This window comes from Carassius auratus, chromosome 27 (assembly GCF_003368295.1).
Source record: "Carassius auratus strain Wakin chromosome 27, ASM336829v1, whole genome shotgun sequence".
Taxonomy (NCBI): domain Eukaryota; kingdom Metazoa; phylum Chordata; class Actinopteri; order Cypriniformes; family Cyprinidae; genus Carassius; species Carassius auratus.
This window is the reverse complement of record NC_039269.1, coordinates 5,704,559-5,724,013: the sequence shown is the minus strand read 5'-3', so window position 1 is coordinate 5,724,013 and position 19,455 is coordinate 5,704,559. Positions and strand designations below refer to the sequence as shown.

General features: G+C 41.9%; 2 protein-coding genes across 2 annotated transcripts; both read right to left on the bottom strand.

The window, feature by feature from the left end:
- Positions 1-658: 658 nt before the first annotated feature.
- On the bottom strand, positions 659-5,940 carry LOC113045193 (tripartite motif-containing protein 16-like). Its single transcript, XM_026205407.1, has 6 exons — positions 5,288-5,940; positions 4,910-5,005; positions 4,597-4,830; positions 2,198-2,357; positions 2,010-2,057; positions 659-1,816 (listed from the first exon to the last, which is right to left on the bottom strand). Exons 1-6 carry the CDS (start codon positions 5,858-5,860, stop codon positions 1,293-1,295), a joined length of 1,635 nt encoding a protein of 544 aa, XP_026061192.1. The 5' UTR covers positions 5,861-5,940; the 3' UTR covers positions 659-1,292.
- A 7,873-nt stretch (positions 5,941-13,813) lies between these two features.
- LOC113045197 (GTPase IMAP family member 4-like) lies at positions 13,814-19,130 on the bottom strand. Its single transcript, XM_026205411.1, has 2 exons — positions 18,978-19,130; positions 13,814-15,401 (listed from the first exon to the last, which is right to left on the bottom strand). Exons 1-2 carry the CDS (start codon positions 18,988-18,990, stop codon positions 13,999-14,001), a joined length of 1,416 nt encoding a protein of 471 aa, XP_026061196.1. The 5' UTR covers positions 18,991-19,130; the 3' UTR covers positions 13,814-13,998.
- Positions 19,131-19,455: the final 325 nt, after the last annotated feature.

Genomic DNA, 19,455 nt, shown 5'->3' with positions numbered 1-19,455 from the left:
GAACAAGTTGGTTGGTCATCTTGCTTGGTTCTTGTGGCACTAGAACTGATTTATGACTTCCTGAGGAATTCAGCTCATGTTTCAATGCACACAGCTTTGATAGACTCTTTCATTTGTCTGGTTCGACTCATTCCTGTTATAGCCATTAAGATGATCTTCTACCACAAATACTATACTTGTTTCAAAATATTCCTGTTTTCTTAACAAAATCCATTTTCAAGAAAATTGATTCAATTATTCAACCCTTTCTATGGGATTACAAAACTCCAAGAAATGTAACAAAAAACATTTAACCAAATCTAAAATGAATGGTGGTCTATCTCTCCCAAATTTTATGATGTATTATTGGGCGTGTGCTTTTAAAACTATTAACTCCTTCATCATCACTTCTAACACACTCCCCACTTGGTTAACTATTGAAGTGGAAGACTGATCCATATTTACCTGCAGCGCTAGAACTTTCACCATTGCCACTGGACAAGACAAAGGACATTCAGAATCCGATAAATATAAAGATAGTTGGGAGAAGGACATGGGTACCCATATTCCTGATGACATCTGGGAAGAATATGCTCCAATAATACGAGACATCGTCTTATACAGTTCAAAATTATTCATAGGCTTCACTTTTCAAAGTAAAGATCCACAACATTTTTCCGAACGTTTTATCAAACTGTGATAAATGTCAGTCCCTCAATGCAACACTCTTTCATGCTTTTTTTTCTTGTCTGAAGGTCGCCAGTCATTGGTCTGATGTGTTTAATGTACTGTCAAGAATTTTTTTAATTACATTGTCACCGGAACCATTGCTGATTATCCTCGGCACATCAGAGTTATTTAGAAAATTGACTTCAGCCCAGCAACGGTTCATTTCCTACTCTCTTATCAATGCAAAAAAGTTACTTCTGATGTCATGGAAAGGACCAGCGATACCCACTGACAAAATGTGGCTTCGAGTTTTATCCATCACTTTACATTTGGAAAGAATTAGATATTTGTTGAAGGACAATCTCTCAGGTTTTTATAATATTTGGCAACCCTTCATAGACTTCTTACAGTCAGTATCTGTATAAACACTTATTTTCTTTCATTTTATGTATATAAACTTTTATTGTACTTCTTGCTACAAAATTGTATTCAACTTTTGCACTGTATGTCCTTTTTTTATGTAGTGTTCTGCTTTATGTATGTACATTTATACAAAAATTCTTGAGCCTCTTATATACTGCTGATTGAAAATTCTATAATATGTATATCCTCAATAAAATAAAATAAAAATCTATTCTGATTCATCAACACAGTTTCACTGATGATCCGTAATAAACCCAAAACCCAGGATAGAGCGTCTGAGTGAATGTGGTCTGGACTGTGTGGATGAGGCTCATTGTGTCAGAGACGCTGTAGAAGGACAGAGTTCCTGCTCCGTGATCCACAAACACTCCTATTCTCCTGATGATGGACTCTACAGGGAGATCAGTCTCTATGTTATTGTGTCTGAATGAGTATCTGGAGGGAGAACAGATCAAACTCCAGGACTGATCATTAAATCCAAACCCACACTCATTACCCCCTCCCTTCCTGCTGATGCTCTTATATGACACTGATATATACACACCATCATCTCCACTCCACTCAATCTCCCAGTAACAGCGTCCACACACACTCTCTCTACACAACACCTGCTGCCACGCATTAAATCTGTCTGGATGATCAGGATACGACTGATCTGTTTTAGTGAATGTAATCACTCTGTTGTTCTCAGACAGACGGAGGCGTTTATGTGCTGTGTTCAGATCCAGAGTGAACTGATGGGAATCTGATGGAGATAAAACACATCAGAATCAGGAATTATGAATCTGTTTGATCTCTTCATGTTCAGTGTATCATCAGTGTCTCAGTATCTGTGCACATCATCATCTACATCATCAGTTATAAACTCTTCTTTCTCCTTCTACAGGAGGAACATGAACACACTCATGAGTTTTCTGCTGGTTTTCTTACTGACTTACATTGTAGGAAGTCCTTCCTGGTCCAGAGATCAATGCTGGTGAATGGGACTGTGGAAATCAACAGACATGAACAGAGTGATTCTCATGATCCTGTATCTATTCCTAACACATTTCTAATATGATGTTCTCCATGATATGAGATGATGATGGACTGGTTTCTGAGAGCAGATGAATCTCCAGGACTTTACCTCTGTCTGAGATCTTCTGGAGCTGCTCTTTACAGAAATCCTCCAGTTTGTCTCTCAGCTGATGGACAGATTCTCTCAGATCATCAGAAGAGAAGAGAGAACTGAAGAGATCATCATTTACGTCTGTAGATTCAGGAGGAGCTGAGAGAGACTGGAAACTCTACAGAAAACACAGAAACACTTTAGATCACAGCCGCAACATACTGCTGTTGGTTAGGGACAGGTTTGGTGATATGGGTTAGTTTAAGTGGTAAGTGTTCAACAAGTGTACAGGGGTCAATTTGATTACTATAAGGGAACACAATTCAATCTGTTTATACACTGTTAAAAATCGCTGTAAAAAAAAATGGCCAAATTCCAACAGGAACATACTGTTTTTCATTAAAACAGTGCATTCTGGGTAATATTCATAATTTTTGAGAAGGTAGTCTGCTGCTATATATCGTAAATTAACAACGTTCAAAGTCGACACTCAGCGGCTGTGTTTCAAATCACACACTACACCCTCATTCACTATTCCCTACATGAGTTTACTAATATAATCCACCTGACAGAGAGAATGAAAATTAATGAGTGAATTCAGACACTGATCAACAGCTGCTGTTAACGAGTAGAATCACTGAAGAAAAGAGAAACAAGACACACACAAGAACTACAACTGACTTCAGCCACAGCCTTAGATGAAATCAACTGAAGATTTACCAACTTCACTCATTACTAACCAGACTGACTTTATTTCTGTCAGATCAGAGAACAGAGATCAAAAGATCTTATTGAGAATTACAGAGATTTAGATGATAATGTTACTGTTTCGTTTGACATCACCATTGTGGAGATCAGTGTTTGCTTTAGTTGGGCTCCTGACCATTGACTTTTGCACTTTAAATTTTGTTTTATTGCTGTATTTGTATCTTTATGATGCATCTGTTACAGCAGTATTAATTTTGATAGTCAAGTGATTATGGTTGTTTCTAATAGGCATGATCTACTAGACTGACTTAAAGTGTTGCTATAATAATCAAATATTAATTTGGTGTTGAAATATTTGAGTGAATGACACTTCAATTTTGTAAGACTGAAAAGTAGTGTGATAACCAGTATTTATGGATTTAACGACTAGTTTCAGTTAAAAAGTATTTCGGGCAGCAGTCCTCACAACACTGAAAGAGAGACATCAACAATCAGCATATGAATCTCAACAATGGTGACAATCAAAAGGTTCATGATGCAATGCATGCTGGGTACCAGCACAGGATAAAACTCATCCATGACTCCCAGCATGCATTGCGGCATGAATAAATTATGCCCCTGAATTGTCCACTTATTTTCTTGAATTCTTATGTGCTTATAATTTTGCATTTGTCTTAAGTTTTAGTAGCATGTTTTGTGATGTTCAGAACTGATCTGTTCATTTATTTTGTGGATTGTCACCATTGTTGTGATTCATACACTGATTCTTGATTTTTCTGTCTTTAGTTCAGCAAAGGTTTTTTTTTTTTTATTATGAGTGAAATTTTCTTAACAGTCTTTCATAACTTATGGCTCAGCAGTGTTCCTTCTCATGCTGTAGTATCAATATTCAATAAGAGAAGAGACACGGGATTAGATCAGAAGTAATAGTGTTTGTCCTTGTCAATCTATAAACAACAATATCAGATTTTTTTTCTTCTGTGTACTTTTGTTTTGCTATAACAGGTTCCAAAGGCGCATTGTTACAGCATGAAAAAAAAAACCCTTAGTTGTTGAAAAGTCACGTTCAAGAGCCCAACTAAAGTAAACACTGATCTCCATCATGGTAGTGAAAAAAACACCTAAACCTATTTAACTCTCCATAAGTTCTTCTGTAGACATCTGACAGAAATAAAGTCAGTCTGGTTAGTAATGTGAATCTGGTTAAGCTGTTTTAGTAGTTGTTTAATCAGATCTTGAGAGATTTTATGTATTCTTTTATTCAGTTGATTTCATCTAAGGCTGTGGCTGAAGTCATTTGTAGTTCTTGTGTTTCTCTCTCCTTCAGTGTATTAATATAGTCTAATAAAATCAATAAAAATCTATTTGATCAAGTTTGAAGTTCACCTGGTCCATTATGTAGTAAATCAGAAGGAAAAATGAGGTAAAAAGCTGAAATGTTAGTGAAGTTTTGAACTGTTGGTGGTTCTAGTGGTGTTTAGCAGCTAAATACATCTTCCAGAAGAAAGAGCTGAGAGGAATGATTCCTAAGAGATTTCCAGAGCTGAAAGCTGTTTGTAAGCAGCGTCTCTTTCAGAAGAAGAAGATCAGATGAGAGTCTGACTGATGATTATATAATAAGACACTCATGAACTGTTTCTCTGTGAGTCTCTGTCACAGCAGGATCTGCTCAAGTCCACTATGATCCTGTTCTTCTAGATGTGTGTTACCTGCAGGAACTGGATGTGATCCTGTGTGTGTGAAAGCTGCTCCAGCTCAGCGTCTCTCCTCCTCAGATCATTGATCTCCTGCTCCAGTCGCTCCAGTCGTTCTTCAGCTCGACTCACTGCAGTCTTTTCCTGATCTCTGATCAGTCGTATCAGCTCAGAGCGGCTTCTCTCAATGGAGCGGATGAGCTCAGTAAAGATCCTCTCACTGTCCTCCACTGCTGTCTGTGCAGAGCGCTGTTAGGACACACAGTGATTCAGCTTCAGTGAGTCTGAACTGAGACGGAGACAAACTTCTCTTCTTCTCCAGACTCACCTTATGAGACTCCACAGTCTCTCTCAGCTGCTGGAGATCTTTCTCTCTCTGCTGGATTCTCTGCTGGAGCGTCTTCTGAGTCTCCTTCAGCTGCTTCTGCAGGACAAACAGATGATCGTCAATCTCACAGAAAACTACTGGCTCTAAATCATCATGAACAGATGATAAACAATGGCTGTAGGTTCAAACTCCAGAAGTGAAGATCTGTTATGATACATTAATCATACATTAATTAACATGAAGATTAAGGCTTGTTTCATGCTGCGTGTGTAAGTATTATAAAGGTGAAACTGACACAGACATAGAGCTTCACACTGACTGTGTTTCTGTGTAATTAAGCTGTGGATCTACACAGAAAATAAAAAGACTACTGAATACCTGTGTCTCTGTCCTCTGGTCTGCAGCTGGAACAATGTCATGGTTTTTATGTTCAATAATCGTACACAGCAGACATATACACTTCTGATCAGTGCGACAGAAAACCTCGAGGATCTTCTCATGTTTCTGGCAGATCATCTCCTGCAGTCGTCCAGTGACTTCAGTCACTTTGTGTCTCTTTCCTCTAAACCAACTCTCGTGTTGTTCGAGGTGATTCTGACAGTAAGACTCCAGACACACCAGACAGGACTTGACGGCTCTGTATTTTCTTCCAGTACAGACGTCACACTGCACATCTCCAGCTCCAGCCTCACAGTCAGCAGAGAGTCTGGTCTTCTTCAGTTTCTCCACCACTTCAGCCAGCATGGTGTTTCTAGCTAAAGCAGGTCTTGGACTGAAGGTCTGTCTGCACTGAGGACAGCTGTAGACTCTCTTCTGATCCTCCTGATCCCAGCAGTCTGTAATACAGATCTTACAGTAACTGTGTCCACAGGGAACGGTCACTGGATCCTTCAGGAGATCCAGACACACTGGACACAAGAACTCATCCTGAGAAACTCTGGCTTCTGCCATTTTACTGCATGAACACAGAGACACAAACACACAACAGCTCAACTACACTTCAGTTTCTCTTTCCCTGAAGTCACGTGATTCTGTTTCCTGGTTCTGTGTTTGAGTGACGTGTGTAAAACAGGTTTGTGTGTGAGTCTGTGAAGCAGCTTCCTCATTCCTGCTGAGTTTAGTTTCAACACACCTGACTGTTATTAAAGTAAAAGCAAAGAACTTGACTTGGAAACGTGATTCTCCTAGACTAATAATTGGGAACCCTGATAATAAAAGTCTAATATATTCCAGTCTCAGACAAACACTCAAAGAATACAAGTAAATAAATAAGAAGAGTCCAATGATGTCTGTTCACACTGTCTGTTTCAGCCCTATTTTTTTTTTACCATGTGGACAGTATGTGGACAATAGCACAGGCGTGAAGGGTATTTTGAAACAGAATGAGTCTACTCGATGGTTCTGCATAATTATCAAACTCATCCATTGGAGTATATGGAATGTATATATATGGGGCTTGAGTGTTTCAGAAACAAGAAAGAGGTTTCACCAAACACAACACAAGACAAAAAACATGGAAAAACACAGGAAAACCATGGGCTTACAAGGGACAGGTGAAGGTGATTGGTTGTCGCGGAAACTAAAAGGGTAGCTATGGCAACAAACGGGTTAATATGAGGACAAACAAGGCACAAAGCAAACAGGAGCAGGAAACAGACAGAAACGCTGGGAACAGAACATAGGCAATAGAAGTTTTTGGGAACTAATGTGGTTCGGGATCTGCCACCCGCAGTTGATTTCTATATTCTAGGTATTATCAAATGGCCAGAGATTTGAGAACACAGTGGATGTGTGATGGTAATGGAGAGAGAAGGGAGGGCTCAAATGCGAGTGCAATGATAATTGTCCTTTAACGAAACAAAGTCTGGCCACAGGTATTCCAACAAAGGCGTAGGAGAAATAGACTAACAGAAGATGACCCGTAGACTGGGTAGCACAAATAAACTTAGACGACCTCTGTGGCAGGGGTGACCAGCAGACTGGTGAGGCGGAGGCTCTCGGGACTCACGAAGGAGCCGGCGGTCGGTGCTCGCAGAGCGGGGAGGCCGAAGCAACTTTCAGCAGGTAAGGTTCTGTGGGTGCAAATGGTGAGCACAGAGTAATCCCAGCAGTGGAAGTGAACTACTAACCAAACCCCGACATGACAGGACAGGACAAAACTAATGTGCAGACACCAATGATCGATACTCATAGGTGACAACAATCTGACAATGAGACAGGAGAAAGAGAGGGGAGAAGTAACCAAGATAATGAGACAGGATGAGAAACAGGTGGAGGGAAATTATCCTAATGGGAGTGGAGACAGCTGTAGTAAAGAAACGGAGAGTGAAGGGAAGAAGGAGAAGAGTTACCAGCAGAGGGAGACAGAGAAAGAAACAAGATCATGACTGGATCATGACAGTACCCTCCCCTCAAAGAGCGCCTCCTGGCGCTCCAGCGGGGGAATCTGGCGAGACCGGAGGAAATCATCAATGAGCGAGGGGTCTAGGATGTCCTTGGGAGAAACCCAGCTTCTCTCCTCAGGACCATACCACAAATATTGGTGCCCACACCCCCGGCGGCGCATGTCCATGATCTTATGGACAGTGTAGACCGGGGAGCCTTCGATACGAACGGCAGAAAAAGACACGGGAGGGGGTGAGCGGGAGACTGGTTTAATGCAAGAAACGTGAAACACCGGGTGAACACGACAAAGACTATGTGGCAAACGAAGTTTGACGGCGACAGGATTAATGATCTTGACGATGTGGAATGGTCCGATAAAGCGGGGAGCCAGTTTACGAGAATCAGATTGGAGAGGTAAATTGGAAGTAGATAGCCATACTCTCTGACCAGAAACATAACGAGGGCTCTTGACACGCGATCTATTAGCAGCGACACACATGCATCCTCTCGAGCGACATAGGGCAGATCTAACCCTCCTCCAGGTTCGCTTGCAGCGACTAATAAAGGTTTGAAAGGACGGACAGTTAGAATCGGTCTCCTGAGACGAAAATAAAGAAGGTTGATAACCGAGGCAACACTGGAAGGGTGAAAGACCTGAGGCAGAGGATGGGAGAGAGTTATGAGCATACTCGGCCCAGGGGAGCTGTTCGGCCCAAGACGTGGGATTGCGAAAGGCTACAATCTGAGTGGCTCGTTTGGCCTGACCGTTAGTCTGGGGGTGAAAACCCGAGGAAAGGCTAGCAGTGGCACCTATGAGGTGGCAAAACTCTCTCCAAAACTGCGAGGCGAATTGCGGACCCCTATCGGACATGACGTCGGTGGGCAACCCGTGAAACTTGAACACATTATCAACCATAATCTGGGCGATTTAGAAAAGCGTTCGACCACAGTCAGGATGACCATATTACCGGCCGAGGGCGGAAGAACGGTCATAAAATCGAGGGCTATATGGGACCACGGGCGAGAGGGGACAGGTAGCGGCCGCAGGAGACCAGCAGGTGGGGAATTGCATGGGTCTGGGCACAAATAGAGCAGGTGGCGATAAAACGACGCTTCTCACGGTCTAAGGTTGGCCACCAGAAATGCTGGCGGATAAAAGCGATAGTACCCCGAACACCAGGATGAGCAGCTAATTTAGAGGAATTAGCCCACTGAAGCACAGCTAGGCGTGTGGGAAACGGGACAGAGAGGCTGCCCCTAGGGCACTTATGGGGAGTGGTGACGCGAGAGAGAGCGTGCTTATCCTGTCTCTCGATTCCCCAAACCGTAGTACCCACCACCCGACCGGGAGGAAAAATCTCCTCCCGGGGGTGCGGGTGGTTGAGGAATTGAAAAGCCGGGACAACGCATCCGGCTTACCGTTCTTAAAAAGGAGAAGAGTTACCAGCAGAGGGAGACAGAGAAAGAAACAAGATCATGACTGGATCATGACAGGATGTGGAGGATTATAATGCAACAAGAGCTCATTCAAATACTGAGGTGCTAAATCATTCAGGTCTTTATAAGTAATTAGAAAGATTTTATAATGTATAAAGTGTTTAATAGGGAGCCATTGCAGTGTTGACAGAATGGGGCTAATACGGTCATACTTCATGGTTCTAGTAAGAACTGCTGAATTTTAGATCAGCTGGGGTTTGTTTATTGAGCATGCATATGTCACGCTGCCAGTCTCTGTTTTCCTGGGTGTTCCCTAGTGAGCTCACTTCTCCTTAGGCACTTCAACATATAGGCACTTTAATTCCTCTAGTCTGGTCTTGTCTTCACAGTAATTGCACTCCAATTAAATCGCACAGGTGCTGACAATCCTTTGTCATTAGTCTCCTTATATATAGCTGTCCTTCTCTGTTGTTTGTATGGAGTCCTTACCGTCTGTGTACTATGTTCTCGTCTCCCGAGACTTACCCTTACCTTCTCGTTCCTACGAGTTCCATTCCGTTTCATCCGGTTCCCTCTTTTGTTTGTTTTGTTTGTCTTCCTGGACTGTTTATTTTGTATTTACCCTTTTTGTTAATTAAACATACCTTGCTATTGGATCTTACCCTCTCCTTGTGTTTTCCCTAAACACACTACTTCACAGCAGAACAACCACCCATTAAAGCATTACAATAATCTAACCTTGAATGAGAGCATAGGTCGCAACTTACAACTTACCTCATCCCTCCGGCTCCGTCAGGCTCCTCGGCCCTCTGTCAATCTGGCTCCACCGCAGCCTTACAGATTCCCACCTCCGCATCGGTCGCTGAGGCTATCAGTTCCACTCAGCCCTCAGGACTCTCCTCGTCACCCTGGCTCATCAGCTCTCCATCTCCACATCGGCCTCCTCCACCACCTGCTCCACTGCCATTGGTCAGCCCTTCCTCCACCATGGCTCCTCCCTCCGTCAGCTCTATAGTGTGTCACAGTTATGGCAGTGGCCTGGGTCCCTGTGCTCTCCTCCCTGGCTCCATTGTTCTAGCTCACTTAGATAAAATATGCCTTTAAAAGTTTCATTGTCATGTAAAAATAACAAAACCAGTTCAGTTAAACCTTTTATATTTACGTTAAATCTTTTTTTAAAGGCTGACTTTCCTGAAGTGACAAAGCAAATACAATTGCTCTTTTTTCAATTTTTTTTTTTCCAAAATACACACATAATAAATATTAGGGAATTATGTTGCTGGTAATTAAATGTGAATGAATTATTAATAATAATTAATAATAAGACATGTTTACATTTATAGTGGAATATATTATTATTCCAGGCCTGAGCAATACAGTAATATTCATAAACTCGTGACAGCACAAACACACGATTAACATTAAACAGTCATATTTATACTCACATGTGTATAATAAAGCGGTGATCAGAAGTTTAACGCAGTTTATTGATATTAAATATCCCATCTTCCTTATTCACAGATCAGCGGTATGAAGCTGAAGCATCGCTTGTTTACTTCCGGTTTGGATTTATATTTTATATTTATAATATATAATATATAATATATATTTATATTTTGGATATATAGACTCGATGGCGCCGCACATGGCTGCTTCAGTGCTTGGCTCTCCAGTGTTTGTGCTGTTTTTGTTTGTTTTTCCTGTTTTTTGTTTAACAAACACGATCAGTTTCACCAGGGATGAACTGCTGAACATTCGGCAGAACACACCACAAGATCTTTTACCAGATTTAAATTATTCAGATGTTTTAGTGAACGTTTTTATCGGAGGAGCAGCGGCGCTGATCAAGCGCTTCAGGACGCGCAGACGGGGGAAGCGAGCGGGAGCGCTCGTCAGACTCAGGAAGCGCGGATTTCGAACGCCGTTGCCTAGCATCCATCTGGCAAATCTCCGCTCTCTACCCAACAAAACAGACGAACTCCTTCTGCTCTCTCGGACAAATAAGGATTTCTCTCACTCTGCTGCTCTGTGTTTCACGGAAACCTGGCTGAATGACGCCATACCGGACAGCGCGCTCCATCTGCCGGACTTTCAGCTGTTCAGAGCGGATCGCGAATCAGAATCAACGGGGAAATCGCGCGGCGGTGGGACATGCTTTTACATCAATGAACGGTGGTGTAGAGATGCAACTGTGTTAAAGAAGATGTGCTGTCCTGATTTAGAAATGCAGTTTGTCAACTGCAAGCCGTTCTATTCGCCGCGGGAGTTTCACTCGTTCATTCTGGTTAGTGTTTACATCCATCCTCAAGCGCATGTGGGCTCAGCTTTACAGAAACTCGCTGATCAGATCACAGACACAGAACAACAACACCTGGACTCTGTTTTAATCATTCTTGGGGACTTTAACCAAGCCAATCTCTCCCGTGAACTGCCAAAATACAGACAGCATGTTACATGTCCCACAAGAGACAGTAATATATTGGATCACTGCTACACCACAATAAAGGACGCATATCACTCTGTTCCATGAGCAGCTTTGGGACGTTCTGATCACTGTCTGATTCATCTTATACCGTCCTACAAGCAGAAACTTAAATCTGCTAAACCTGTAGTAAGGACTGTGAAGAGATGGACCAGCGAAACAGAGCAGGATTTACAATCTTGTTTTGACCTCACTGATTGGAGTGTTTTTGAAGCTGCTGCCACCGATCTGGATGAACTTACAGAGACCGTAACATCATATATCAGTTTCTGTGAGGATATATGCATTCCTACCAGGACTTATTTAACATTCAACAATGATAAGCCATGGTTTACAGTAAAACTCAGACATCTTCGTCAGGCCAAAGAGGATGCCTACCGAAATGGGGACAGGGTCTTGTACAATCAGGCCAGGAACACACTGAACAAAGAGATTAGAGCGGCTAAAAAGACCTACGCAAAAAATTTGGAAGACCAGTTTACTTCCAACGACTGCTTCAAACGCTCCACCATCATCCCCATTCCAAAGAAACCCAAGATAGCAGAACTTAACGACCTGTGGCTCTAACGTCTGTCGTCATGAAGTCGTTTGAAAAACTGGTCCTGGGTTATCTGAAGGACATCACTGGACCCTTACTGGACCCCCTGCAGTTTGCTTACCGAGCAAACAGGTCCGTGGATGATGCAATCAACATGGGATTGCACTTCATCCTGCAACATCTGGACAAAACAGGGACTTATGTGAGGATCCTATTTGTGGACTTTAGTTTGGCTTTCAACACCATCATCCCAACAGCCCTTCAGACCAAACTGACCCAGCTCTCTGTTCCTAACTCTATCTGTCAGTGGATCACCAGCTTTCTGACAGATAGACAACAGTTAGTGAGACTGGGGAAATTCATGTCAAACAGCTGCTCCACCAACACTGGTGCCCCTCAGGGATGTGTTCTCTCCCCTCTGCTTTTATCCCTGTTCACCAACGACTGCACCTCTAAAGACCCCTCTGTCAAGCTCCTGAAGTTTGCAGATGACACTACAGTCATCGGCCTAATCCAGGACGGTGATGAGTCTGCTTACAGACAAGAGGTTGAGCAGCTGGCTGTCTGGTGCAGTCTTAACAACCTGGAGCTGAACACGCTCAAAACAGTGGAGATGATCGTGGACTTTAGGAGAAACCCCCCTGCACTTTCCCCACTCACCATCATGAACAGCACTGTGACTGCAGTGGAGTCATTCAGATTCCTGGGCACCACCATCTCTCAGGACCTGAAGTGGGACAATCACATTGACTCCATTGTTAAAAAAGCCCAGCAAAGGTTGTACTTCCTTCGCCAGCTGAGGAAGTTTAACTTGCCACAGGAGCTGCTGAAACAGTTCTACTCAGCCGTCATTGAGTCTGTACTGTGTACTTCAATAACTGTCTGGTTTGGTTCAGCAACAAAATCAGACGTCAGAAGACTACAGAGAACTGTTCGGACTGCTGAAAGGATTATTGGTGCTCCCCTGCCCACCCTTCAAGAACTGTATATATCCAGAGTGAGGAAAAGGGCTCAGAAAATCACTCTGGACCCCTCACATCCAAGTCACCCCATCTTTGAACTTTTGCCATCTGGCCGGCGCCTCAGAGCCGTAAATACCAGAACAGCAAGGCACAAGAACAGTTTCTTCCCCCAGGCAATCTACCTCATGAACAGTTAAATGTTCTCTACTTATGCTTATAAACGTGCAATATCCTTATATTTATTTGTTAACCCTCCATCCTAGAACATTCCTGCATCTCACTCAATCCTATTCCATTATCATTTATAGCACAATTGTTTATACACGTATTTATTTGCCAATTTGTAAACCTTTTTTGTTTTTGTTTTTTTTTTGTCTGTGTGTTGTTGTCTCTGTGTACTGGAAGCTTATGTCACTAAAACAAATTCCTTGTATGCGTAAGCATACTTGGCAATAAAGCTCTTTCTGATTCTGATTCTGATCTCTGTCGTTCGGCGCGAAACTCGCTGCTGCCACCGCTCCACAGCGACACCCGCCGGTGACACTGCGTTACTACCATGCGTGTGTGTCAATAATGTCCAGAGATGACAAACACATAGCATTGATATTATTTCACTTTATTTAGATGAATAAAAATAAGCAAAATAAAAAGTAACACAATTAAAGTAACTCAGTTATATCAAACAAATGAATAACAAAAGCACAATAAGAAAACTCAGTCCAAAGTCCAAAGACTCTAAACACGTTTTGATCTGCATCTCTTATAGTTCAATACTGTAGTGAATGCAATTGTCTAAACATAAAGGAAAAGTGTACATTACAAAAATCAAGGAATAGATAGTTATATAATAAACTAGAAATGACTGAAACAGACAATAGTGAAAAATAATTATATCAGAAAATCAGACATGCACAGGTCACATGTAACAATTTGTAAATGTTTCCTGTTAGAATGTTCAGAGAACATTAAATGTTAAATTTTAAACATAACATTCTTGTTTGCAAAATTATACAATAAATTTTTCCATTAACTTTTAACAGAACCAAAAGTTTGAAACCGTTTAATGACTTAATGAGCATGTTTTTTTTGTTTGTTAATTATTTATTTTTATTCTTCTTCAGATTTTTTTCCTTCATATTAAACATTAGTAATGTTGTGATGAATATATAACACTTAGGAATATACCGTCGCTTCATAGGACCATTATGTGATACTCTCGTGTCTTGTTTTTAAAGCTTAATGTTTTTCGCTCTTCACTTATTCGCGGTTGGCCTATATCTTGATTTCACTGGATGGAGCAGCGGGTCAGAACCACAGCTTTGGCGACTCCAGTAACCACCCAAACGAAACTCCATCCTTCTGCAGCCAACAAGTTGGTTAATAACCCTGCTGCAAATCCAGTTTCCACCACTGGAGCTGCAGGGAACAGGAACAGTAAGAGAGCGGGTGCAAATGAAGCCCCAATCCCCAACATAAACATGGTCAGCATAAACAGCATTTTATTATAATCTGGAGTAAGAAGATTATTATGTCCTCCTTCACTCATTCTCCTCTGCTCCTCTTCTTGGATCCAGATCTCCAGGTTGTTCTGTTCCCGCTCTTCTCTTTCCTTTCTCTCTCTCTCCTCCTCCATCCATCTTTCCTCCAGTCGTTCCATGTTCTCCATCTCCGTCAGCAGAGACTCTATGAACCGTCTCAGTCTTTCTGGAATCGGTTGCACATTCTGTTGTTCCTTCTTTATATCTGCCTCCATCTGATCAATCCTGCGTTGAATGCGTTTCCTTCTTCGTTCCGTTTCTTGCCTCTCTTCTGTAATGTAAGATAAAAACTCACGCCAACGAGCATCAGCCAGTTTTCTGACCTCCTGCTTTACTTTCTTCGTTCTTTCAGCCTTTTCTGCTTGTATTCTATCTTCTATTATCTTCTGGGCTTTTTGCATTACTTCTGTAACTTCATTAGTGAAGGGACGATTCTCATTCATGACCAACAGCTCATCTACTTTCTGCAGGAGTCGACTCACTTGTTTTGGGTTTGTAAGGTTTGTGTTGTCAAAGGCCACGAAACGCCTCCCAAATCTCTTCACGAGGTCTTGAACTTTTCGATTTTGTTTCAAAACGAAGCTTTCGATGGATTCTCCTCTGAGTCTGTCGGCGTGTGAGAATATCAGGATGCTGTAATTGCTGATGTCCTCACAAAACATCTCCAGAATCATGTCTACGGTGCGCTGCTGCTCCTCTGTATATCGCTCTATTGGAATAACGAGCAGAAACGCATGAGGACCAGGAGAACTCATGGCCAGGCAATGAATTGCTTCTTGTTTTAATTGTTCTTCTGTTAAGTCCGTGTCAAAAAACCCAGGTGTGTCCACAAGAACGAGATTTCGTCCTTCCACCGTTCCGCACGCTCTCTTGCACTCTTTCGTGACTGAACCCATGCTCAGTTCATCATTAAAGCATCTGTTTCCCAGGATGCTGTTTCCCGTTGCACTTTTCCCCGCACCGGTTTTTCCCAGCAGAACCAGTCTCAGTTCATTCAGAGCTGGATTTACTGTGAGCGGATCGCTGCCAGGTGAACCTCGTATCATCGTGTTTGGAGGAATCTGAGTTTGAGAGGGAAAACAAACATTTTGGGTGTCTCTGTTTCCCCCGTTTGAGCTTCTATTGGACCACTGATTCCGGTGACCTGCTCCTGAGGAAAAAAAGTGTTTGTTGTTGAGAGAAATTACATTGATAATCATTTATCACAGTTATGCTGTGTTCACACCAAACGCGAATAGAGCATCTGGCGCGAATGATTTTAATGTTAAGTCAATGCAAAGGTGCGTTTACGCGTGTCTGGAGATCTCGCGGCGCGAATGAGGCATTTAGCGTGGTGCGAATTCGCATCAAATACATAAATGAACAAAAGCACCATTCACACGTAATGCGCATATCGCGCCAGAAGCTAAATTCACGTCATTTGCACGAACTAGACGCGCGAATGATGCAAATTGAGCTTCTGCCGTGAATGGTGCTTTTGTGCATTTATGTATTTGACGCGAATTCGTGTTTGCCACATGAATTGAAAAATTTGAGCTTTGGCATCAATTCACACCGCGTTAACTAATCAGGAGCTTGCTCAGGAGTCACTCATTCAACATGGAGGAACGACTGATGTTGTCAGTAAGCAGTCAACCGGAGCTTTATGACACAAGTATCACACACATGTTCATATTTCAGGAATAAAAAGGACCTCGCTTGGAAGAGTGTGTTGTAAATACACATTTAACTTTTGAGTCACGTACACGTTTATCGATCCGCAGCTTTCCTGCTAAATCCTGCCGCACCTTTAGGCGAAAAATTTTGCATTTCGCTGCGTTTGAAAGTTCAAGTTTGGTGAACTCTGACCTGCGAATTCACATCACGTGAAGTCGCATTCAACGCCGTTGCAAAAGACACAGTACAAGCACAGATTAATCCATGTTGTGATAACTAGAGGGAAACCGTTATATCTTGCTCCCGCCCATATTCCCAGCGGCGTCCAAAATAATTTCGCACGTTCAAAGGCTAGTGTGACCGCCCCCTGATGCGAATTTCACGCGCGAATGAAGAATGATCTCAGAGGCTGCATTTACACTGCAGGTCTTGATGCCCAAATCCGATTTTCTGACTATATCCGATTTTTTTGACGACCCGCTTACATCATCTTTTAAAAGTGTCCCGTATCCGATTTTTGCATTTACACTATACACTGCTGAAACTACCAAACGTAGACGTTCTGACCCGGAAAAGAAAGTAAAACAGCACGAAATACAATGGATGCAGATGCGAATAAAATTATACAGTGTTTTGCTCTCCACAATATTTCGAAAAGTCAACAAAAAAATCTGCAAAACATTGGTCTCGTACGGTGGAGAAAAAAGAGGAGCCCTTTGTAATGATAAAATCTCCATAACTTCGGGAAGAAGGAGGCGGGAACCGGCGGACATTCAAAATAACATTTTAATAATTCCAAATAAACACAAAACAGCGCACCAGCCCCTCACGGACGACTGATGCGCATAAATAAAAACCAAAACAAAAAAATAAATAAAAACCAAAACAAAAAAATAAATAAAAACCTCTCTCGTCCTTCACGGCCGGTGGTGGGTCGCAGGTGCAGCTCATCTCCAATCACTACACCTGGCCTCACTCCTCGTTCCCACGTCTCTCGGCCCCGCCCCACTCGTCACACCCTTGTTGCAGCCTGGGCGAATTTCGCGCCTATAATAGGTCATGTGATCTCAGTTGGTACGACTCGCATTTACTGGGCAATATCCGATTTGTCTGCTTACATGGCACACGCAAATGCACGTATCCGATTCATGGGGAAGTCGTGGCCCAATGGTTAGAGAGTCGGACTCCCAATCGAAGGGTTGTGAGTTCTAGTCTCGGGTCGGACGGAATTGTGGGTGGGGGGAGTGGATGAACAGCTCTCTCTCCACCTTCAATACCACGACTTAGGTGCCCTTGAGCAAGGCATCGAACCCCCAACTGCTCCCCGGGCATTTCTCCCTCTAGCTCCAGAACTTTCAAACTGGTCATGCAGCAACCGTTACCTTGGCATATTCACCATGGTAAAATTAATAATTTTAATGAACATAGTTACTTTATGAATGCATTGTCACAAATCAGGTGACCCCCTAAATAAAAACAGTAGGTTTTATGGGGCTAATCAACGTAAATAATGGTTTAATAATTATTAAATAATTATTTCTGCCATAAGTATTATAAACCACCATTTTACAGAAATAGTGTTTAAAGGATAATGTTAATGTTAACAAAATATTGGTAATTATGACCTTGCACCGATAATTTTGATCAGAATACATCACATCCGGTCGGGCGTTCGCATACGGTCTAGTCACAGAAGTTGAACATTTGAATATTTTGAATCAAATATTTGAACGTATCCGAGGCTCAAATCGGATCCGAAATTTCCGCATACGCATGTGATCGGAACTCCACGCAGCTCCCGCATTACTTTCCATTGGAAATGAATGACTTCCGGTCTGTCGCTCGTCATTCGTCGGAAACAGTGGAAACTTCACACTGGCAGTTGAAATCAGCTCCGATAGGGCTACGAAACGACCGGAAGCCATTCATTTCATGGAGATTCGCAGACCGCATGCGAATGGCTACGAACTGGGTCCGAACGACTGCGGTGCGAAAACAATCGTGTCCGTTGGTCATCAAAAAATTTAACTCTTGCGAAAGTCTACGGACGGTTCCTATCCGACAATTCCAGCAGAAGTGGCGTTGCTATGGTACTGATAAACAAACCTGAATTCATAACTTTTAATAAAATAAATAATGATTTTATAACAATAAGTTGTCATGTCATTTTTTTATTTTCATGATTTTCTAACATTATAAGGGCAGTTATTACAATTAAAATAAATAATTAAATATTGTGCCCCCCGCTCTCGGACACAATCGGTCTCTCTCGCTCCAGTGCAGGGTTGTTGCAGCCCTATATACCACTATATCACATTTAGCTGACCTGACATGCACATTCAGATACAGACAATATCAATCATTCTAATATCTCCGCTATTTTTGTTCTACTCGCTTCCGAAGCTTTCAGCGGTGTAGTAGCCTATGACGTCCACTGGGGGAGTATTGCGTATTACGGAGCGGATTTCAACTGCCAGTGTCAAGGCGGCGTCACACGTTCACCGGTCATATCCGATCTGTGCCACATGAGAGGAAAAATCGGATTTGTGTCACTTGAACCATGCAGTGTAAATGGGGCCAAAATGTTTACGCGGCAAACTAGGCGCAGTAGATGCGAATTTGCCGCTCTATTCGCGTTTGGTGTGAACACAGCATTAGATTTTAAGTTTCTCTAGTCATCCCAGACAATGTTGATTGACTTTAAGAGAGTTATAATAATGCACTTGCTTGAGGAAACTATCTTAATAAAATAAGCCTTATTTATGCATAAGACAAGACTAAAACTCAGACCCAGACCGTGCTTTAAATGTGTTCTAGATGATCTGTCGTGCTCAGACTAACGGACAGTTTATTGGAGACATTTATTTAGTTTACTGTAAAAGATGCATAGCATAAAATAGCTTGAAATAAACATAATAAATACATCAAAGCCTTTTCCGAAACAAAAAAACAGATGTTGAATTTGTACAAAATACAAGAACTGCATCTGTTTACATAAATATAATCATCTTAATAACTAAACGAATGATACTTTAATGATTAAATGCTCGTAATAGGTTAGTTACAGTACCTTGGTTGATCATGTCGTGTAGTTTGGTTTCTCAGTTCAGTATTAAACGCCTTGCTGTGAGTGTGTGACACGTTTGTAATGATGTTGGACTGTAGTTCTGTGAGAGGCAGGACTTCTGCAGAAACGAAACTGGGCACGAGCTCAAACGGTGATGCAACAGAATCAGATTAACAATTGCTTAAAAACAATTAAAAATAAATGCATTATTATTTATTTACAGAAATGCTTCATGTAAGATATGCACACACGGAATTATTAATACACTTTATTAGGTGTTTTTTCCTTTGACTCACTAGATGCATCCACTAGAGGGACACAGAGAGCCTGTTTCAGAAATAAACTGACATCACAGATAAATTCCATTGCATTTATTTCTTTGTCGTTGCTTTATGACTGCAATAAAACAACTAAAAACTAAAGTCACATAAAAACAAACAAGCATTACTTATGAAGTAATATCTTCATTGATTAATTAGTA

Bases quoted from the DNA above. Each gene is read 5' to 3' on its own strand.
- LOC113045193 (XM_026205407.1), bottom strand. From the start codon at position 5,860: ATGGCAGAAGCCAGAGTTTCTCAGGATGAGTTCTTGTGTCCAGTGTGT. The intron at 4,831-4,909 runs GTGAGTCTGGAG...GTGTCCTAACAG, and splicing joins AGACTGTGGAGTCTCATAAG to CGCTCTGCACAGACAGCAGT. The intron at 2,358-4,596 runs GTAACACACATC...TGTTTTCTGTAG, and splicing joins ATCACATCCAGTTCCTGCAG to AGTTTCCAGTCTCTCTCAGC.